Source organism: Barbus barbus (genome assembly GCF_936440315.1).
Source record: "Barbus barbus genome assembly, chromosome: 7".
NCBI lineage: Eukaryota > Metazoa > Chordata > Actinopteri > Cypriniformes > Cyprinidae > Barbus > Barbus barbus.
In genome coordinates this window covers 3,377,858-3,402,277 of record NC_136735.1, presented here as the reverse complement: position 1 = coordinate 3,402,277, position 24,420 = coordinate 3,377,858, and the positions used below count along the sequence as shown (strand labels likewise).

At 36.2% G+C, this 24,420-nt stretch overlaps 2 protein-coding genes across 2 annotated transcripts; one reads left to right on the top strand and one right to left on the bottom strand.

Annotated features, from left to right (window-relative positions):
• The first annotated feature begins 618 nt into the window (after positions 1–618).
• On the top strand, positions 619–7,406 carry LOC306872460 (NXPE family member 3-like). Its single transcript, XM_079421025.1, has 8 exons — positions 619–834; positions 938–999; positions 2,558–2,914; positions 3,129–3,544; positions 3,634–3,704; positions 5,460–5,663; positions 6,014–6,354; positions 7,021–7,406. Exons 1-8 carry the CDS (start codon positions 798–800, stop codon positions 7,216–7,218), a joined length of 1,686 nt encoding a protein of 561 aa, XP_079277151.1. The 5' UTR covers positions 619–797; the 3' UTR covers positions 7,219–7,406.
• Positions 7,407–14,099: 6,693 nt separating this feature from the next.
• On the bottom strand, positions 14,100–21,404 carry LOC306872275 (cell adhesion molecule CEACAM6-like; the record flags this gene model as incomplete). Its single annotated transcript, XM_079420773.1, has 6 exons — positions 14,100–14,179; positions 14,659–14,751; positions 14,965–15,219; positions 20,555–20,803; positions 20,902–21,246; positions 21,353–21,404. The coding sequence occupies 6 exons, from the start codon at positions 21,402–21,404 to the stop codon at positions 14,100–14,102; spliced, it is 1,074 nt and encodes a 357-aa protein (XP_079276899.1).
• Positions 21,405–24,420: the final 3,016 nt, after the last annotated feature.

Sequence of the window (24,420 nt, the reverse complement as noted above, 5' to 3'; positions counted from 1 at the left end):
CTTTGGATTACGAGTCCGACTCTCTAACCATTAGGCCACAACTTCCCACAGATGGCTGTTTGTTTAGCTACAGCCATTGTTCAGAATCTGCCACTGGCGCGGTTGTGTTTGAATTTCGGCACATGCGCAGAAGCGGTATTGTTGTGAGGTTCACGCACAATCGCGCTAATTCGCACATGTAGTATAATGAATTGCATTTTAGTACAATCACGATAATCGCAATGATGAGAGCGCACATGGACAAACAGTTAAATTAAGTGCCCCCCATAACTCCAGAAGATGGATATATGTGATAATAATATATTGCCTTATATGTAACATATATGACAACATCACTACTGATATAGGGCCATATATGTCATATATTACATTTCCGTATGGGTCTTGACAATGGTCAGAAATCATTCTTGACACATGGTGAATCATATTTACTACTGAGGTACAAAGGAATGTCTTTTGAAAAGGTACTGCCCCAGTGATGGCTCATGTATAATTTCACAGTACTAGGCCTTCCCTGGAGCCATATTCCACCACGCACGTTTGGCACTCCTCTTACATTCCTGAAATTGTGTTCCTGCTTTATCGATTGAATGTTTTTAAACTGAAACCGACTGAATTGCATTCAACTAGAACTCAAACAAAGCCAAGCTAAAAAGCTGTTACTGAGAACAGCCATGTTTGTTCAACTGAATTTTGGTCATATAGGCTACTATGTGTGATCACCTCATTTTCAGAGCCGTACATCCATGTTCTTCACTCACAAGCTGATGTAAAATAGGAGAACAACAGACTTAGCCATGGTCAAGTCATCAACGAAGAAATCAAATGCACAAGGTAACCTGGAGTTTATGCACATTATTACATTTGTCATATTATGGTTCAAAATGGTGTCATGTTTTGAAAGAAATTAAAGATCATTATTTCCATGTATTATCAGTTTGCAGGTTAAGACACTATGCATTACTACTGGCTTGTTTTCTTTGGACATCATACTGTTTGGTAAGTTTGTAAGACATTTTAAATCAGATGTTAAAATTATGGTCAAATAAATAAGCATTTTTATTTCTGCCTATTATAATGATCAAATAAATAAGTGTTTAATAAACAAGACAATGATGCGTGGCATTCAATTCAGTTTGAATTGAGAATGCATTTTAATGTATTATCAATTCCTAAATCTAAAAATACCATGGTTTAAAAAACAAAAAAGGAATTTTACAGAAAATAACCGTGATTTTTTTTTTTCATACAAAATTTCTTATTGAGAATTAACAGAAGTTTAGATGTTAATGTTTTATTGCAAATAATAAAGTTTGAAGTCATTGTTGTGGAGATAAGTGTTTGCTTTAGTTTGGCTTCTGACTCGTCACTTTATAATATTAGTTTTTCTGAGGCACATTTGGTACAACAAAACTTGGTAGTGAATAATCTGATAAAAAAAAAAACCAGGTTACTTACTGATGATAACTTAGTCATGAGTATCGTCTCTGAATATACTAGCTTTTTACAGCAGTCTTGTGATGTTATGACAGTGAGAGATTCAATTTTTTTTCTTTTATCATAAGGAAAATGTCTTAAATGGATGCTTTTTGATTCACACAAATATCAATAATCAGCACATGAATCTCAACAATGGTGACAATCAACAAAAAGCTTGTTTTGTAATGATCAGAGCTGATCTGGATATTTTGTCGATTGTCACCATTGTTGAGGTTCATATGCAGATTATTGATGGGTGTGACTCTAGACCATTCGTTTCAAACTAAATTCTTGGAGACCTACAGCTCTGCACAGTTTAGTTTCAACCAGTTCCAAACCGTATCTGCTTGAAAGTTTCTAGTGAACCTGAAAAACGTGGTTATCTGGAGTAAGTGTGTTTGCTAAACTGTGTGGAGGTGTGGCCCTCCAGAAATTTAGTTTGAAATCAATGCTCCTGTGTGTGTAATTTCTTCAAAAAGATTTACAAGCCTTCAAAATGTTAATGCAGGGCCAAATTTCAATCAGTAAAATTGTAGGACTGCAACAAAATATTTTTATTTTTTTAGCGTACTCAGACATTAGGCATTTCTGATGAGGTTGTGAATCAGGCCACTATATGATGACAAGATCATCATCAGTATGTAAACCACTTCATCTGACCAGGGTTTTTTTTTCTCGCAGGCTTAACTGTAACACATGTGCTTTGGAAACGCAGTTACATTAACCAGATAAAAAAAAAAAAAAAAAACATTGTTAAGTCTTATCTGAGTAAAAATGAAGTTGAATTACAGTAATGTCATACATAATGTTGTTACTGTAATTCAACTTTATTTTTAAATATTAGTTTGTATTTCAAATATCAAGTATTTAAAAATATTTAAATACTGCCCATCCCTGTGTGATGCCACATTATACAGATTCTGTGAACAGCTTGTTCTGAGACACTGTATACACACTGTCAACACATATTTATGTTCAAACAACATGTAAAAGTTAATTCTGCATAAAAGACGCCTTTAACCATTTGAACTAGAAATGAATGTAATTTGGTGTGAATGATATCCTGGTTCTCTCTCAGGCTCTGTGGTTATCGAATACTGCGATCCACATTAAACAATTTCAGCCCCCCAGACCTAAACCAGTTCCTCAAAATAACAGTTCATCCATAATATCTGCCTTTGACATGGGAATCAGTGATGAGGAGTGGGAAAGACTACAGAAGGCTATTGACTGGCCAATTCCAGATCAAGAAATCACTCACTTGGATCAGAGCACAAGTCCAGTCCACTCAACTTTCTCTATTGTGGGACTCAAAGAGAGTTACAAAGTGGGAGAAACCATCTCTGTTACTATCACAGCCAGAGACCACAACAAGAACCTGAAAAGATATGGAGGAGATTTTTTCAAAGCAAAACTTTTCAACGCAGAGCTAAAAGTGTGTTATTTTATATATATATTTTTTTTTTAGACATTTTGTATTAAAAATAATTAATATACAGACATTTTTCATGTTAAGTTTCACTTGTGTTGATGTATTCGCAAAATATGATGTTTAGGGTTTAAAAGCTTATATAAAAATAAAATAAATGTATTTGCCAACAGACATTAGTTTTCTCCATTACCCTTGTTCTTTTCTGTTCTTCTTGAAGGCGAGTGTGTACGGGGAGGTTGTGGATCATCGTAATGGGACTTACTCTGTTGCTCTTCTTCTGCCCTGGGAGGGTCAGGCACAAGTGTTTGTACGTCTTGAGCACTCCAGTGAGGTTGTGCAGATTCTTCAAAAATACAGGGACTCTTCATTCCCACGAACCCACTATAATGGCTTCTTTGAAGGATTTGGACCCAATAAAACCAGGATCAGTGAAGTAGTAGAATGTAATATTAAGTGGGGTGCAGATGGAAGTTGGAGGAAAGGCGACTGCTGCTGTGAGTATAAGGATATAAAAACAGGGACGGTGTGGCAGTGTGAGAGACCAAAGAAACTTTCCTGTGACAAACTAGTTCATCACTCTTACGGAATTTTGGAAAACCCATTAAATCTTTTTGAGAAGCAACTTTTTGCAATGTGGGTAATTATTGTAAATTTAATTTCAGAATAATTGCAGAAGTAAACAAATGGTAGAAAATTTATTATTATTATTATTTTCTCCACAGGAAATTAACAAATGTTGCTATCAGTGGAGACAAAACAATCCTAAATGTACTTTCCAACACTGCAGCCAATGGTATGTTTACCATCTCATTTCCTGTTTGGAAAGAAGTTTAAATTCAACTACAGAAAACTAGAATTAGGTTTAAGTTCTCATTTTATGTTTATTGTTTACAAATTGGTTTATTGCATGAATATTTTATTTGCTCATATGAGCAACACTGAATCGCCTCAATCAACTTTTTTTATCGAACTGCCCCGTCCTCTGGAAGCCCGTTTCTGCCACTGAATACAAAATAAAGAAGGTAGACAGTTATTTATTAATATTTTTTTAATCTCAAAATTCTGACTTCTCGCAATTACATGATATAGAATTATATTAAGAATTGTGTGACATAAACTCTTCTTTTTTTTCTCGCATAATTGAGACAAATGTCAAAATTGTGAGATTTGTTTTCTAATTTTTTACTTTTTCTTTCTCAGAATTGTGAGATAAAAAGCAATTACCTGAGTATTTTTAGTTTGTTTGTTTAAATCCCATGGCGGATATTACATTACATGTATCCCAGCTAACAGAGAACGTTCTCAGATCTTCTAACATTCTCTCAAGGTTATAAACAAACATTCCTCCAGTAATGTTAATATAATATTACATGCTATTTGTAGAAGATTTTTTAAATGTCCTCATAATAATGGGAGAAACCCAGAGTTAGATAGTCCAGGAGCCAGAGAATAAATGTCCTGCCATATGTTTATTCCACCCATGAAGTCAGCAGCTGATTTCACCAGAGGAGGAACCACGAGAGTGATTAGAAAGCATAAGGATCCATCTGCTCTCTTATCGCTCTCATGGTATTTTGATGTCATACACTTATCATTCTGCGCAGCACTGCTTCAAGTCAAACACACCTATTCCTTTCAAGTCACAAGCAAGTCTCAAGTCAAATCCCAAGTCCTCAAAGAGTGATATAATTAAGTGACTATATAATTAAGTGACTAATTAAATGATGATTGTGCATTAGTGATGAACACCTGCTGCTAACAATCAACATCACTGAAGAAAAGAGAAACACAAGACCTACAACTGACTTCAGCCACAGCCTTGGAGGAAATCAAAATCAAAAACATTGCCACCATAATTTACATTTATTCATTTAGCTGACGCTTTTATCCAAAGCGACTTACAATTGCTATATATGTCAGAGGTCGCACGCCTCTGGAGCAACTAGGGGTTAAGTGTCTTGCTCAGGGACACATTGGTGTCTCACAGTGGATTCGAACCCGGGTCTCTCACACCAAAGGCATGTGTCTTATCCACTGCGCCATAATTCCCATAATTCCCATAATTGTGGACAGTGTTTGATTTAGTTGGGCTCTTGAGCCTTTTAATAATTCAGACAAATTTGCTTCTAAGCAATTGCACTATTGTTTCACAACAAACATTTGTGCATTGCTGAATCAAACCTTTATATATCAGATTAGTTTATGCTTTTGATGAGTGAATGTTGTTGGTTTAAATCTCGTTTGTTTATCAACTGCATTTGATAGCTCAAGAAAAAAGAAAAACAAAACTTCTATTAAGCAAATGCCACCATAATACTTTGATATTCAAGAAAAAAATCCTGTTCAGGATCAGGCTTTTAGACATAAGTATCATTTGATGCTCAACAGTGGTGACAATAATTATTAATACTGCATTGCATGATGGAAAACTTTCTCCAAAACATACACAGACCACAGATTAGAGGACAGATATCATCTGAAATCAAATTACAAGATAATTTACATAGCTATAACATAGCATTTTCATGTGAATGTTTCTTTGCTTTAGGCACAGTGGAGAAATGTAGGACTGGCATGATGACACCGGTTCCTGCAGGATTTTATTTGAAAGATGTCTGGAAGTCTTTTGTATGCAACACTCGACAGTTCAGTCCTGCACAAATGGGAAATTGTCTTAAAAACAAGATTGTCTATTTGATGGGAGACTCCACCACAAGACAGTGGTTTGAATACTTCGAAAGAACAGTACTGGGCAAGTATGACTGTGTTGTCATTGTCATTTAATTTGAAACATAATAGCATGACAATATAATGCAAATTAAATGAGGAATTGACATACAGAAGCCACACAATGTATATGGGTATCTAGAACAAAAATGGAAATTACATTAGATGAAAATATCCAATCAAGTGGCACACTTTTCAGGCAAAACACCAAAACATTCAAAGTTTTTAGCTTGAAAATTGTCATTACAAAAAATGGCTTATAAAGGTGAACTTAGTTCTGTTTGCAGATGCTGCTTGGTCATCATTTACTCACCCTCTTTTCCTTGTCGTGAATTTGTCATGCTATGATTCTAATGTTAGTTTCATGTTTATTAGGCATAAAAAGATTGGACCTCCACACTCATTATAAACTTGGACCCCTGACGGCTGTGGAGTTGACAAATAACATCATTATTCACTGGAGGCCACATGGTGTTCCTTTGCGATTTGCTAAAATGCCTATTACTGACCTGCCTTATATGAGCAATTATATTGATACAGTAGCTGGTGGGCGTCATGCAGTCATTGTCTTCACATACTGTGCTCATCTGGTTTTTCACATGATAACATTTTACGTGCATGAAGTGGCCAAAATCCGCCAGGCTGTGGTTGCACTACTGAGCCGCGCTCCAGAGACCACTGTCATCATCAAGTCTGGAAACACTGAAGGACTAAAGGTACACTTGCTCTTTTCTTAAATGAGAGTAGAAACTCTGGGGTTCAAAGAGACATCTCAGTATGTTACAAAACACCCTGTACTTTTATTCCCAATGTAAAATTACTGCTTTCAATTGGAATAGTTCACCCAAAATTTATTGTCTGTTATCATGGTCAAAACCAGACTTTCATCTGTGCAACACTGAAGAAGAGCTTCTATACAATTAAACTTAATTGGATTCAAAATTCAACTGGAGTATCCAAATTTTGTAGGCATGACCCTAATGAAAAATTGTGCCAAAAAAAAAAAAAAACTCTGTTCAATTGTGTCAGTCAGTAGTATCCCTATTTAAATACCTAACTCTCTGTGTGTCTCTCATCTCAGATGATGCATAAATCTCAGTTTTTGAAAAATTGACCCTTATGACTGGTTTTGTGGTCCAGGGTTATATATATATATATTATGAGGGAGAATCTGAGAAGAATAAATAGTGTTTTGTGAAAAATGTTTAACATTTGATTTCTTGAACATTTTGCTATAAATATTGGATGAATAACACAATTTTGGGCAAACTACTCCATTCCGCTAGGTAAAAAGAGTGGGTTTGTTGTCATTTCTTTCCATGTTTGTTTGTATAAACACTCTTGGCAATAAAGCTCTTTCTGATTCGGATGTGTTTTTCCAGAATATTTTTCATAGTGATTGGCACATGTTGCAGTTGGACACAGTGATGCGGGAGATGTTCAGAGACATAGATGGAGTCATCTTCTTAGATGTCTGGCAGATGACTTCCTGTCACTATCTACTTGAACACATTCACCCAGGACCTGTTATCATTGCTAATGAAGTCGACATGTTGCTCTCATATGTCTGTCCTGCCTGAGGCCTGTTCAAATTGATTTGGTTCCATAAAGGAAATGGGAAACTTACCTGGTCGGTGGAAGGCTAATCAAGCTGTCACTTAACCAGAATTCCTCTAACCCGATGGGATATTACCACTGACTCTCTGGCAGTGGTGTAGGCAGATTTTTAGTTTTCATTTCATAATTCTACAGTAAAAGTGGATTATTCAAAGTATGTCTAATTTTTTTTTTTTTGGCAATTTGTTATTTAAATTAATATACCTACATATCCAGATGTATACTATTTTGCTAAAAGTTTTGGGTCACCACCTTCTAATGAACACGTTTGACTACTTTAGTAATTTCTATGAGTACAATGTTTAATGTTTAAGCATATAATGATATTCTAGGGAATTGTGTGCTTCTAATTTTATAGCAACAGTTTGGACAGAACCCTTTTCTATTCTAACATGACAGTATCTCTGTGTATAAGGCACGGTTCAAAAAGACACGATTGATTCAGTCAGTGTGGAATAACTTGACTGGTCTGCAGAAAGCCAAGTCCTGATCTCAGCTGAACACCTCTGGTGTGACTTTATATGCAGACCTTGAGCCAAAAACTCATCACCAAACACCAATGACTTGTATAGACACTATAAGGACAAAAGTGTTGGGACACCCCCTTCTTTAGAACAGAAAAAGATGGAAACATAATTCATGTAATTAAAAAAAATGTATTTCCATCTGTGTTGCAACAGTTTTGGACGTGTCTAAAATGACAGTACCCTTATGTACAAGTCATTGGTGTTTGGTGATGAGTTTTTGGCTCAAATGACACTTTGTGCGGGACAGATGTGGAATCACTTATGGATACACTTCAGCTTTTTCTTCAACGGGAAATTAAGCAGTATTATCATGCAGTTACTTTGAGCAATTATCTCCGCCAGACAATTATTCCAAGAGGTCTACGCCTGCAAAAAGCACCTGCATTTGGCTTGGAGAACTCAGATTTCTGTACCAATTGGTGTGAGATATTGAACAAATGCTCATTTGACTTGATGGCATTGGTGATTAAAGAGGCTACCAAACAACTTGAGTAAACAAGTTTGGATTCTAAGAAAATGCAGATTCAACTTGGTGAAATGGTGACAAAAAGTAAGCTCACAGAATTAAAAAAAGATCTTGAACGTCAGCGAGCGGAGTTGTCTAAAGAGATCAGAGCTATTAAACGTACAAAGTTTGCAAGAGACAATGGTGACTATCAACGTGGAAAGGCTGGAAAACCTGAGTCTAATACATTCCATCGCTGTCGGGCTGCTACCTCTGGTTTTCGCAGGCGCAGATAACCTGGTGATAACAGAACTTGGGCTTCTTCAACCTCATGTGATCCTGACTCCGATCCTGTTGGACGACGGCAAAATGGTTCCACTTTTTTAGGCCATACTCAGCCCGACAGTTATGGAATGGATCGAAGGGTAAATCGATCAAGAAGAGATGTAGAAGGGGCAAGCGGAAAAGGCCTTTCTCTACCTCCACGGATGACAAGGAGCAACCAGGGGATGCGTTAATGAACTTTTCAGATAAGTCACTTTCAAAACCTTGTGTTACTGCTCTGAGCAAGGTACTTTCCTTTATTCCTACTACTGAAACGAATGATTTTGACACTATGATTGACTTTCACAAATTCTTTAGAACATTGAGACTTCGGGAGTTCTTTGGTGAACAGTGAACAGTTGTCCGCATCTAATGATGTTCCGCCTGTTACCACACAGGGTGTTACTCTTGAATAGGCTATGGCTCATCTTCCTTTTAAAAGGAAATCTACCTTTATTCCATCTAAGAATAGAAATTCGTCCTTAGACACTTATTGTAGACTTGTGGAATTAGATGTAAAAAATGCACTTAAGAATAAGAGGCTATGTAAAATCTATAATAATTTGTCGAAAATTGAGAGGGATGCTTTACTTGATCTTAGTAAAGACAATACGGTGGTAGTGCGTCCTGCAGATAAGGGTGGCGCTATTGTACTTCAACAAGCTTCAGATTATGAAAATGAAATTCACAGACAGTTGGATGCAGAGGTGGGACTTTCAAGTTAAATCAAGTCTTCAAGTCATATCCCAAGTCCTCAAAGAGTTAAAGTTAATGAGATAATTAAGTGACTAATTAAATGATGATTGTGCATTAGTGATGAACACCTGCTGTTAACAATCAACATCACTGAAGAAGAGAGAAACACATAAGGTGTGTTCGACTTGAAGCGGCGCTGTGCAGAATGATCAGTGTATGACATCAAAGTACCGCGAGAGCGATTCGAAAGCTTAAGGATCAGTCTGCTCTCTTATCACTCTCGTGGTACTTTGATGTCATTCTGCGCAGCGCCGCTTCAAGTCGAATGCACCTAAGAACTACAAATATCTTCAGTCACAACCTTGGATGGAATCAACTGAAAAACAAAACAAAAAAAACACACACGATGCCACCATAATTGTGGTCTAGGTTTGCTTTAGTTGGTCTCTTGACCCTTTTACTAATTCAAAGCAATTTGTTTCCAAGTAGTTGCAATGTTGTTTTACAGCAATCTTTTGTGCAATGCTGGATCAAACCTTAGCAGATTAACTTACACTTTCTGCTTATAACTCATGATGAACAAACATCATGAAGTGGTGTCTCCTTTTGGTTTATTGATCGACATTCAGGTGCTACTGAACGGCAAAAAAAAAAAAAAATTATGAAACAAACTAAATCACAGTAATGCTTCAGTATTGGGGAGAGTAACATTTTTTTTTATTTTTTTGGCTCAGGCTTTTAGACATGAACATTTATCATACGATCCTCAACAGTGGTGACAATTTTTCATACTACAGAGCACGATGGGAGTTTTAACAATGGTTTAACCCGGCATGCATTGCAGCATGAAGCATTTTGTTGATTGTCACCATTGTTGAGATTCATGTGCTTGTTCTTGATTTCCGTGTGTGTTTAAGTAGAAATGAAGTTCAATATTTTATATGCATTAGGTATGTTTGAAATTCACTGATCATAACTATTAGAGCAACACATTCTTTGCATGCTGTGAATTCACAGGATTGATTATGAAATGCATTAACATATAATTGAAACGATAATCATTTTGATTGTAATCATGCCAGTTCACGACGACTGTCTCACCATGTAAAAAGAGCTAATAGCTATTCACTGTATAGCACTGACCTCTCTGCTTTACATCAACACATGCATTGCTACAGAGAGAGATCTAACACAGGAGTCAAGGGCCAAGAGCCCAACTAAAGCAAACACTGATCTCCATGATGGTGGCATCATTTTAATCAATAAAACATCAACATCTGATCCTCTGTAATTCTCAATAACAGCAGGTGTTCATCACTAATGCTCAATCATCATTTAATTAGTCACTTAATTATCTCATTAAGTTTAACTCTTTGAGGACTGATTACATCATAGTAGTCATAGGAAAAGGTAACTAGCAACCGCTAACAACCTCAGATCTATAGAACGTGTGCGAATACGTGCAATGTTTTTGTTGAAAACACATTTTATGCAAATTGTGCAGACTGGTTAGAGGGTGAAAACAATGCAACAGGAGTATGTTAGGCTTGATTTGAATGTGTAACGTCTCTGACTTTGCATGCACAAAGAATTATTGTGCTACCATTTTGGTTTCGGTTTCCATTGGCTACTAAACAGAGATATGCAAACCATAGCGTGTATACTCCTGTTGGTTTTATAGGGTTAATATGACATTTTTCCGCCGTTTTATAATAGCTGAACATCAGTCAATAAACTAAAAAGAGACACTTTAATGATGTTCATACAAATGACTTAAATGCAGAAAGTGTAAACTGATCTGCTACCTCAAGCTTTTAATTCAGCAATGCACAAATGTTTGCTGTGAAACAATATTGCAGCTGCTTAAAAGCAAAATACTTTGACTTTTTAAAATGGCCAAGAGCCCAACTAAAGCAAACACTGATCTCCATGATGGTGCCATAATTTTAATAAATAAAACATCAACATCTGATCCTCTGTAATTCTCAATAACAGCAGGTGTTCATCACTAATGCACAATCATCATTTAATTAGTCACTTAATTATCTCATTAACTTTAACTCTTTGAGGACTTGGGATTTGTCTCGAGCCATTCTTTACATGAATGCAAGTTTCTTAGCAAGTACTTGTGAATCACAGGTGTTTCAAATATAAGGACATGACTGCAGCTGGCAATGAGGCTGAAACCAGCATATCCAGAAGACTTTGACTTTTTAATTTTATTTTTAAATTTTATTTGCAATTTTGAGGTGTTCCGTTTTATTTTGGTTTTAGAAAATAAATGTGATTGCTGCTTCAAGTCGAACACACCTTATGTCTTGTCTTGGATTTCTATGTCACTTCCTGTCTCCTTGTTAGGTTCCCGTATAAACCTTTGTAAAAACACTGAATATATATTTAGCCCTAGTGTTTCTTTAGTTCTTTGTGAGCTGTTGAATATAATGGTTGCCATTTGATTCTTTGTTTCCTTTGGTTTTGGTTTATTGTTTGTTCTCGTCAGGGGTGGACTGGCCATCTGGACATTCTGGAGAAGTCCGGAACGGCCGGCGGTCTGGCCGGTTCATCATCAAATAAAAAGTGTCAGATTAAGTGACGCGGAGTGTCTATTTACACTAACTCCGCCCACCAATGTGTGATTGGGCTAGTCAACATTACAAAGGATGGCTGATTGGTGCACAATCATCATTTAACTTAATTATCTCATTAACGTTAACTCTTTGAGGACTTGGGATATGACTTGAAGACTTGATTTGAAGACTTGATACCCACCTCTGGTCCCACCTCTGCCCACTTAAACTCAATTTATTAAAAACTAGGACTCGACACTGGACTCGGATACAACACTGTGCGAGTATGAAATATTATATTACTGTGTAAAAAGATAATCACTATTTTTTTTTTTGTAATGTTCAGATCATTTGAAATCAAAATAACAGTGGTAAATAGCCTTGGATCATAGCTCACTACAAATAAAGCACAATGAGCCCGTGCTGCTTCTGCACCGCATATGAACCGAACAAACTGCACTGCAAAAAAACGCTTAATTTTGTTTACTCTTTGCTGATACACTGTGCTCATAGGCACCAGAGATTTGAGAATCAGTGAAGACATTAGCGATTTTGGAGTCAATGTACAACGAGAGTAGATTCCAGTACTGGAGTTGACTTCGACTCTAGAGCTATTCAGAGCCGGGGAATCGAGTCTTTTGGAGTCGACTCCCCATCCCTTATAGTTAGGCAAAACTGATGTTGGTAGGTCATGTGACAGTAACAACATGGCAAATATAGTACATCCAGATTACATTTATACTGCACATACTCATACCATATAGAACATACTCTTTTTGCAGTCGCAAAGTAATTACTTTTTTCAAAAAAGTACTGTACTCGAGAGAGTACTCATGTTCTGAACGCCGCAGACTGAGGACATCTGCAGGTCAAACACGTGTAAATACAAGGAAGGACTGAAAACACAAGATACAGTACTACAATACAATTTAATAAAAGAGCAGTGTACAATATCTTTAAAAATAAAACTGAATAGAATATGTAAATTTAACATATAATGAGCTCTTCCTTGATTATATTTGTTTTTAGATGTAATTTTTGTTTGTTGTAAATGAAGATTGTTTTCATTCGAATTAATTATATGTTTATGCTTTACTACATAAAAATATCATGTTTAATATGTAATGCAATCATTTTCATTTTTTGGGAACCTATCCCTTTAATGTAAATCAAGACACTACTGTGAATCATTCGGGGCTCCACACACAGAGAGACAGAAAAAGTCAGTAAAATGTTTTGCCAAATGTCCCAAACACTATGGCCTGTCACTCTGAAAGAAAGTAAATTAATACATTAATAAATAATGCACTTCAAATCTCTGGTCAGTATAAAATGACTTGAATGACTTGATTGTGAACAGTGAATTATATTGTCTGCACCATATACTTTGTCAATTGACATTTGATATTAAAGAAAATGAGTGAGAACACTTACCATTGTATTCTCATACACAGGTTCAGTCATCTCAATATCACAAACATTACGTTTCTCATCATGAGGTCTGGAATCATTCATCTTTGCCATTGAAGAAAGAAAAGAATAGAGAGAAAACTGAATAAAAAATGGACAAATGTATAATAACTATTAAGTCAGCTATAATAACAATTACATAAGTGTTCATATCAACAGACTATAACAACTTACCGTTACATTCCCATACAAAGGTTCAGTCAACTCCACATCAGCTGCTGTACATCTGCCATGATCAGGTCTGGAATGATTCATCTTTGACATTTAGGAAACAGAGACAAATGTAGAGACAAAATAAATAACTAGCAGGCACATTCACATATTTCTAAAGTCCAAGTCAAGTCTCAAGTCTTCATTCAGCTGCGAATCAAGTGCAAATTGAGTCAAGTTTCCATCGCTGATAACTAATGCTTATAAATGAACCATCACAACTGCATTCGGACTTTCAGTCTTTTAGTTACTAGTTAATTTATTGATGAGACAATTAATTACTAAAATCATTTTTTCTCACCTGTGTTTCAAGTGTGTCTTTTTTCTTTTTCATTCTGCTTCTCCTTAAAAATAATGAATATGTTACATAAAAGAGTAGAGAAATTATTTGTTGTACTAGAACAATATTGGACTCTGATACATTTCTACTATGGCATTATATTTTATTGGACAATACCAATGAAATTGTATTCCTTAAAAAAATAGAAAAAAAGGAATAAAAAAAAAACACTTCCACCAAAATTAATATTTATAGAAAGTTACAATAACCACAACAATTTTCAGTGTGTTAGAAATCAGTTAAGAAATCAAATACTACACACATCTTACCAAATCAGAAACATCTTGATGATAACTGCAGCTCCACAAACCACTCCAATGGATATGAACAGTATCACCAGACGTCCTACAACACAGACAAAAAAACATCTGAACAGATTCATTTGCTTCACTTTTGAAAGAGTAAATGAGCTGCTCTACCTTTAACAGTAACAGTAACAGCGTCTGATCTCTGAGATCCTTGTTGATTGTGAGCCTCACAGTAGAAAAGTAAAGTAAAAGTCGTGACGTATTGTCAAGTATGGTGACCCATACTCGAAATTGGTGCTCTGCGTTTAACCCATCCAAGTGCACACACACAGCAGTGAGTAGTGAACAAATCCACACACACACACACACACACACCGTGAACACACACCCGGAGCAGTGGGCAGCCATGCTGCAGCGCCCGGGGAGCAATTGGGGGTTCGGTGCCTTGCTCAAGGGCACCTCAGTCGTGGTATTGAGGGTGGAGAGAGCGCTGGACATTCCCTCCCCCCACCTACAATTCCTGCCGGCCGGGGGCTCGAACTCGCAACCTTTCGATTACTAGTCCGACTCTCTAACCATTAGGCCACGACTTCCCCTCTGCGTCCACTCTGTAGTGCACTGAAACTCTGTCCAGATCCAACAGATGAGCTTTGATCCTCCTTAAACCAGCTGAAGTTCAGAGCAGGTGGGTTTGAATCACTGCTGCAGATCAGAGTCACTGAATCTCCCTCCACTATTTCACCAGATGGACTGATGGACACTGAGACACTTTTGGGTGGATCTAATATAGATAAAAAAACAAACAACAACAACAACAAAAAATAAATAAATAGAAAACGCTGAATTTGGATATGAAGAATATGCAAATGCTTATTAACTCACACATGACATTTAAAGTCACAGCATCAGAGTATTTATCTCCATGTTCATTAATGGACTTGCACTTGTATATCCCACTGTGATCAGAGCTCATGTTTGAGATGCTGTAGATTCTTCCAGATCCTACAATCGTTCCTCCTTTAAACCAGCTGATTTCTGCAGGTGGGTTTGAATCACTGCTGCAGTTCAGAGTCACTGAATCTCCCTCCACTATTTCACCAGATGGACTGATGGACACTGAGACACTCTTTGGTGCATCTAAAGAGGACAAACACACTGTTAGACCTTACCAGGCATTTTTGCAGTAATATATTTGCAACACTGTTGCCAGTCATTTCTTGTTAATTGTACAGTTATTTACTGTAATCTAGTTTACAGGAGTTTACTGTAAAAATACCATGGACTAAATTAAAACTCATGTTTACTAATTTAATTTTTAGAAACTGAAAATATAGCTTAGAAACTAATACTTTTAACATGAACATATTAACACTTTGAACACATTTCATTTGAGTCTACTTAGAAATAACAGAAAACACCTAGTTAGCCCCAAAATTCACAATAAATGTTAGAAAATGTTGAATTTGGATGCGAACAATGTACAGACGAACATTAACTCACACATGACATGTAAAGTCAGAGCATCAGAGTATTTCTCTCCATGTTTATTTCTGTATCTGCACTTGTAATCTCCACTGTGATCAGAGCTGATGTTTGAGATGCTGTAGATTCCTCCAGATCCTACAGTCTCTCTTCCTTTAAACCAGCTGATTTTTGCAGGTGGGTTTGAATCACTGCTGCAGTTCAGAGTCACTGAATCCCCCTCCACTATTTCACCAGATGGACTGATGGACACTGAGACAATCTTTGGTGCATCTGAAGAGGACAAGCACACTGTTAGACCTTACCAGGCATTTTTGCAGTAATATATTTGCAACACTGTTGCCAGTCATTTATTGTTAATTGTACAGTTATTTACTGTAATCTAGTTTCAATAACAGCAGGTTATTGAAAAATACCATGGACTAAATTAAAATTAATGTTAACTAATTTCATTTTTAGAAACATCTTAAAAATAGACAACTGGCAATATAGTTTAGAAACTAATACTTTTACCATGAACATAATAACACTTTGAACATATTTCATTTGAGTCTACTTAGAAATAACACCTAGCTATTCCCAACACCCATTCCAGTGCAATTTATCTAAGATATTTTCATTACATCAGCAACTACACACCTGCTGCCATTAAATAAAGAAACGTGAATCATATGATCACTGTTTCTTGAGCTTCTCCTGGACTGAAGCACAGGCTGTACTCTTCAGCACAACAGTAACTTCACAAAACTCAAACAAACAGAAAATCTTTTAATCCCAATAGAACATTCAACACTAACATATCTCTCCTATATCACATAGAATAACATATAATTTCAGCTTTTACTCTCCTTTTATTGAGATCAAATAAAATCTTTTCACTGTTAGGTTTTACAGTACATTGCTGTTTTTACTTGATTTTACAGTAAACTACTGGCAACACTTGCCACACTGTAAAAAATTGCTGTAAAATTTACAGAAACTAATTGGCAATTTTGGTTGCCAGTAAGAATATGAATTTAAAAAAGTTTTGTGAATCAATAATTACAATTGTACTGTAAAAATACAGCAAACTCTTACATGCAGTAAAATTGTTGTGATGGTGCGTAAACATTTGGTTAACTTATTTAATTTGAGTCTACTGAGAAAGAATATTTCTTAATATAAAATGGCAAACAATTAAATTGTAACAGTAAAGTTACTAAAAACATGACTTTAACTCAAATCGTTGCAGTTTATCATCAGCTATAGAACACATGCATGTGCTAAAGCTTAACAAAGAACAGCAGGTGTTCATCACTAATGCACAATCATCATTTTATTAGTCACTTAATTATCTCATTAACTTTAACTCTTTGAGGACTTGGGATTTAACTTGAGACTTGCTTGTGACTTGAAAGGGATGTCTTGGTTCCTCCTCTGGTGAAATCAGCTGCTGAGTTCATGGGTGGAATAAACATATGGCAGGACTTTTACTTTCTGACCCCTGGATTTTACACCTCTGTCTGTAATAGGGATGTAACGGCATGAAAATGTCTTATCATGATTATAGTGACCAAAATTATCACGGTTATCAATATTATCACGGTTTTGTTACAATGTGCTGGAACTGTTCAAAAAGTACCGACACATAAATCACTTCACCAAGTTTTATACTTAAAAGTCAACAAACAGCAAATAAAATGTTTTTTTGTTTGCATAATCACTAAAACAATAACATTACCAATGAAGTCTGGATTTTAAATGACAACTTGACTGACAACAGTTTAATAGCATGTTCAAATAAATAATGTAAATGAAAAAAGTTTCATATAAAGGTAAACCTCACATTTCAGCCTTTAAATAAAGAAAAGGGTTAAGTCAAGATGATAATTGATTAATAAATTATATATTTTATCTGCTCCATAAATAATTATATATAGCTTATCTGAATTGTTTAAATGTGTAGAATCCACATAAGCTTGTTTTTCATCAACTGGTTTTTCATCAATTTACTGCAGGGCATGCAAATTTGGTCCGTTTTTGGCCAGACAGAAACTGCAGTGAACACAGACTGAATTTAAATATAAGTCTCTGTAAATCCACTCACTGACAGCAGGTGGCGCTTTATATGGAAAAGCTGAATTACAGCGAATTCCCGTGAACTCCGCGAACAAAGCAGCATTGCGATTAAGAACACTTCCTTAAGATATTGGTACATGGAGCGAAGATGAAAACAAAATGCCATCGAATAGTTTCTGAAGACAGTCAGAACCTTCAGAGGAACATTTGTATAATTAATTCATTGATATATTCATTTGTATAATTCCCTTAGCACTTTTTTAAAATCGCCCAGCTTTTCCGCCCTATTTTCACTCAAAGCAAAACTACTCTGCTGCTGTGCGTATGTGAGACAGTTAATTAAAACTCTCCTTTATGCTGGGCAGTATTTATTTATCGTGAGTTGTTCAGATCGCGGTAATCGAATACAGATTCAATGATAATTAAAATATGAAACGATAATACTAACCGTGGAGAATTTTATCATGATTTATCATCAAACTGGTAATCGTTACAACCCTAGTCTGTAATATATCTGCTTGTTTTAAACTCTTTGGCCACCAGGTGGTATTGTGAGCAAATGAAGCCTCCAGAAATTAACCCTTTTGTGACCCACTTGACTGAAAAGCTGAAAAGCTTCATGAGGCTTCATCTGGCCATTACTAGTTCCTGGACGCCCCCCAACACTGCACATTTTGCATCTCTCCTTTGTCTGACACACCCATTTCAGGTCTTGTAGTTAGTTATGGGCAGAGGTGGAAAAGTCATGCCATGTATTTATTTCACCCATGAACTCAGCAGCTGATTTCACCAGAGGAGGAACCAAGTTATTCCTTTCAAGTCGCAAGCAAGTCTCAAATCTAATCCCAAGTCCTCAATGAGTTAAAGTTAATGAGATAATTAAGTGACTAATTAAATAATGATTGTGCATTAGTGATGAACACCTGCTGTTATTGAGAATTACAGAGGATCAGATGTTGATGTTTTATTGATTAAAATTATGTCACCATCATGGAGATCAGTGTTTGCTTTAGTTGTGCTCTTGGCCTACTTGACATACTGCAGTGCATGATGGGAGTTTTTACTGTGGTGTTACCCAGTTTTTACTATGGTGTTACCCAGCAGTGCACGATGGGAGTTTTTACTATGGTGTTACCCAGCATGCACTGCAGCATGAAGCATTTTGTTGATTGTCACCATTGTTGAGATTCATATGCTGGTTCTTGAAGTCTGTGTGTGTCCAAACGGTACGAGAGTTCAAATATGTATATACATTACACTCAGTAGAGTTAAATTATTAGTTAATTATGATTATTAGAGTAATAATGTCCTTGCATGTTGTAGTTTCAGATGGTTGTTTATTTAAAACTTAATCTGTTAGTTAGCACCCCCCACTTTGGGTTTCACAGCTGAAAATGACCTACCTAAATTAAAATAGTAACAGGTCCTGACAACAGTGTGCTACACACACAATTTAGGTATCTTTGAAAAGAAGACACACTAGGCTTTACTATCCATCATCCAGAGTTGATAATGCTCATTTTTTTTTTTTTCATATACAAATACATGAAAAGTAATGGGTTGAAAGTCATATGTCTCATGAGTTTATATTTAAAATTTTAAGAAGAAATGAAAAATGAGATTCCTGCAATCGTTTCTCTGAGAATATGTCTAGTCCCCCCACCCCCCGTTTGAGGAAAAATAACCACCAAATGTATTGCAGAATTATACAAAATATTTTAGTCATTATACATATTCCTGCATAGTTGTTCAATTATAAAATAATAAACGTCATTTTAGACATCATATAAGTGATTTATTTGAGCACTAAAAAATACAATAAGAATAATTTGAGTAATAAAAAGTAAGAAAAGAAAAAAAAAGAATTTGCTTTGTATGTAGTACATACTCAAGTACACATAGGTGGAATAAACATATAGCAGGACTTTTACTTTCTGACCCCTGGACTATCCACCTCTGGTGATGGCAAGATGAAGCCTCATGAAGCTTTGAAGATTTCAGCCTAGTGGTTCGCAAAAGGGTTAATTTCTCAAGGCTTAATTTGCTCACAATACCACCTGGTGGCCAAAGAGTGTAAAACAAGCAGATATATTACAGACAGAGGTGGATAGTCCAGGGGTGAGATTGGCGGGTTTGTCCTATGTGTTACTGAACTACAGTGAATTATCATAATTTCCTAAGTTTGTGCTTATCCACCAATCCTAAAATAATGAATATGGGCTACATATAAATATAGAAAACAGCTAAGTTTCAAACAATGGATCATTTTTATAAACATCGCCTAGCTAAAACTGCTCAATGTTAAAGTATGTCTGCTTCGTGTAATGTGAAAAGTGCAATAATGTCTGACTTAATTTAAAATGCTATAGCATAGGTAGGACTATATCATGGCCACGAATTAAGAATTTGTCTACACCAATAAGCTCTGCTGTATTATAAACCAATGAAACTGGGGGTGGGCACATGTCGCCCCGCCCCATCGTCCAGGGTGCACTCTGGGTCTACTAGATTTCCTGGAACAATGTGCATTTCCTTAATAAAAAAAAATGTGCATTTCCTTTCTTCTACAGGGCATATTTGGAGTTTCAGCACGATAGCACCCTCTGGCCTTCGGGTGGAGATTTACTACTGACCACAGAACTGTGCTCCACTGACAAGCTGTGCATGATGTCACATTCGAATAATTGTGCAGCCCTAGCAGTCACACAAGCTACATGTGAAATTCATTAAAAAAATGACAATTATTTAACTGTCACTGCAGAATCTGACAGTGATACCCTCCAATGAATTTGGAAGTCATTAGATTATTTTCTACTATTTTTGAGATATGTCACTGTATTTTGAAGTCAAAAGCGGGTATGGGGTCCCCACATATAACTTGACTCCATTCGAGCACTGCATAAACATTCAAAAATTATCAATCTGTACTCACACGTGACACTGAGCTGAACAGCAGGAGAGATGTAAGTGTGTCCATGTAGAGCACAGCTATATCTGCCTGCATCCTCTCTTCTGACTGACTGCAGCAGGAGTTGATTGTTTCCGTCTCTTCTCACAGTTAATGGCTGTGAGTTTCTGTACCAGATGAATGTTGCTCTGTCAGTCAGAGCGCAGCTGCTTTTACATGTCAGACGGACATTATGACCCTCTGTCACTCTCTCAGGAGACTCCACCTGAAGATCTGAACACAACACACACATTATATCTAGTGCTGCTGTCAGACACTGATTATTATTCAACATAATGCACAGAAGAAGATTGAAACCTCATCAAAGTCACCTGTGACAGTAAGAGTTACTCCTGGATAACCAGTCCATTTACCATCAGTTCTATTAGTGATGATTCTGAAACAGTACATGTGTTCATCTTTCTGTGTCACATGACTCAGTCTTATGGTGCAGTTCTGCTGTTTATCTCCCAGATACTGAAGCCTCTGACTGTATTCAGGGTCCTCAGACAGATCTGGATGCTCTATATCCTTTACAGGGTTTTTGGTCCAGAACACTTTCATGATCTGATGTCCAGTAGGGTATGTATAAGTGCAGTTCATTATCACTGATGAGTTCTTTAGTGCACAGATGTGTGAAGGACTGTAACTCACACCCCAATCAGCACTAGAAACCCCTGAAACACAGAATTCATATAGTGAACAAATTAGCAGCAGTTTCTGTATCAAAGACGTTGGTGGGAAAAATACGTTCAGTGTTTCTGAAGTATTGCAGTCACTCACTGTGAATCATGAGCATAAAGATCAGAGGAAGAGGAGACATTCTGACTGACATCAGCATTGCAACACCTACAACAAATGAACAGTGGCTTATTTCAGCTGTCATGAATCAGAAGGTTTATTTTTTGAAGCTTGTTTTAAACTTGTTGTTACTGTCATTTTATAAGACAAAACCCAGTAAGCACCTAATTATTACCATTAGTTCATTGTCTCTTTAGATGATGGTGTTTGTTGAGGTCTACTAAGGCTCAGAAACACTGTGGTTAAGATAGTTTAGCACACATGCTCTTCACTTCCGTTTTCTGCCCAGTGCAAATCAAGCCCAATCTACAATGCTAAGAGCACCTCATACACATAATTAAACTCACACAATCCCACTCTATTTACTGGTCACTATCAACTAGTAGTTCTAGTAATCCAACATGCCAAAAAGACACATGCCAACACTTTTATGCAATCACTCAAACAAAAAAAAGAAGCAGAAGCAGAAAATAATAATAATAATAATAGTTTTCTTATGCTTGCCCTTCCTGCTGAAGACCAGCTTAAACTTTTCAAGTTATATTTTGGCCCTTTTTCACTTTTTGGGCTTTTTCATTTAGGACGGAGTAGAGATCAGACAGGAGAGCACACGGTGGAAAGACAGCAGTGGACGTCAAGCCAGGAATCTACACAGTATATATGGGAATATATTGTATATAGAGAAAGGCAGAAGCTTAAGGCAAAAACGTTCTAATAAAAAGAAAATGGCCATTTAACCCTTCGCATTCCAAAATCTATTTATTTTATTTAAACATTGATTGTCAAATTATGAATGATGTTCTGATCTGTACAGCACTTTGGGTTGGGTTTCGGCAACCTTGGGTTGTTTTTAAATGTGCTTTATAAATAAATAATGAAATGCAATGAAATCGGTTGGAGTGGCTATCAGCTCTGACAAGATTTTTAAATGCGGTCTTATAAAGATAAAGAGCTGTTTACACACAAAGCTGAGAAATTATGTTAAATATATTGTTAAACCATATTGTATCTCCAAAAATCTGACTATATACTGTATTTATAAAAATGAGTAAATGATGCTCTTACCTTTTTCACCAATGCTACAAATAACCAGGATGAAAGCAGCACTGGGCTTTTCACACTCTGAGCTACATGTGGTCAGCACCTTATATGTATCATGTGGTCTTATAACACTTCCACCTAGTGCTGGTAGTTATGTGGGCAACATCACAAACAACACATAAGACCAAAGGCATAAAAGATAAACTGAAATAAACTTTATGTCAGTTCATACAGAACTCATGCTATAATGTTTTTGAACTTATTAGCATATGTTTCTATGGAACCAAGAAAAAAAAATGCTTTTATGTGCATTTGATACAGTTTGGTTAATTAATAGCAATTTGGTAATAAAATAAACTATATTGATTTTTAAACTTGCTTATGGAGTATTTTAATGTTGCAGATGCTTGTATGAGTTCGTCTAAGTTTATTTTTCTAACAGTGGCTTTGTGTCACTTCACTGTTGCATCTGATTTTCTGTGGTGTCTTACTCTAAATATGGCCATAAATACAGTTTTTCATTCATATATTTGTATTTAACATATCCAAGTTTGTACTTGCAGCATATATGTTCCTCCATGATCTGTAGATACCCATAGGGCCTGTCCAAATACTCACACTTACTTACATGACGTATTTCCTGTATTTGGCCCAAGTGTTCAAGTTGGTGTGAAGACAACAAGTATGTGTGTAACCTTTGACTACCCGATGGACCACACTTATAATGTTGTAAAAATGCAAGTGTTGACAGAGCTTTATTTTGATTTTCAATATACGTTACATTTAAAATAAACAGAAATGTCTGTTCAGGAGTTGCTATGTATCAGATGACACAAATTAGTATTTGTGGTGCTTGTAATTAAGTCTTTACAAAACAGTTGGAAATATTGTACAACATACACATATTTGCACCGATATCAAGGAGGGTAAAATATCCCAGGGATGTCTACATAATGGATGTTTCATTGATTGATTATAATAAGACTATTATATCACTAATGCACAATCATCATTTAATTAGTCACTTAATTATCTCATTAACTTTAACTCTTTGAGGACTTGGGATTTGTCTCGAGACTCATTTGTGCTGAGTTCATGGGTGGAACAAACATATGGCAGGACTTTTACTCTTTGGCCCCTGGACTTTCCACCTTTTCTATTGATATGGGTCTCTCTGAATCTTAGAATCAATTGAGCCAATCATTATGATAATTGTATATTTCTGCTAGCAGTCAAGCTCTGTAATTCCTCAGCAGTACAAGCACGTTGGATAGGGAAAAACAAAAGACACAGACTGTGTATGTTCTGACACTCAGTTTACTTGAGACTCACTCAAACAAGCGTATACACCATAGTGCTAAAAGGAAATGGAGGGAAAAAATAGCCTCACACCTCTTTGCGATCTTACACCTCAGGCCCTCGAGAAGTTTAAAGGAAGTTCAAGGGTGTCACTTAACCGTGCAAAACACTGTGTCTATAAAGAAAGAACAGAGAGCCAAAAAAGGGTAAAACTTCATCACCAATTAAAGTGATTAAGTGAATTAAACACCATAAACTGAGAACATCTGCTGGTCAAATGCTTGTTAAAAAAAATATATATATATATATATATATATTTTTTAAAAAGGCTTGAAACTAGTGGTGGGCAGATGAAGCCTTATGAAGCTTCATGAAGCTTTTCAACTTTTCAGCCAAGTTGTTCACAAAAGGGTTCATTTCTGGAGGCTTCATTTGCTCACAATACCGCCTGGTGGCCAAAGAGTGTAAAACAAGCAGATATATTACAGACAGAGGTGGATAGTCCAGGGGTCAGAAAGTAAAAGTCCTGCCATATGTTTATTCCACCCATGAACTCAGCAGCTGATTTCACCAGAGGAGCAACCAAGACATTCCTTGCAAGTATCAAGTCAAATCCCAAGTCCTCAAGGAGTTAAAGTTAATGAGATAATTAAGTGACTAATTAAATGATGATTGTTCATTAGTGATGAACACCTGTTGTTATTGAGAAT

Excerpts from the sequence above, each read along its gene's own strand:
- LOC306872460 (XM_079421025.1), top strand. The coding sequence starts at position 798 with ATGGTCAAGTCATCAACGAAGAAATCAAATGCACAAG. Across the intron at positions 5,664-6,013 it reads CTTCGAAAGAACAGTACTGG|GCATAAAAAGATTGGACCTC; the intron begins GCAAGTATGACT and ends CATGTTTATTAG. Across the intron at positions 6,355-7,020 it reads GAAACACTGAAGGACTAAAG|AATATTTTTCATAGTGATTG; the intron begins GTACACTTGCTC and ends GTGTTTTTCCAG.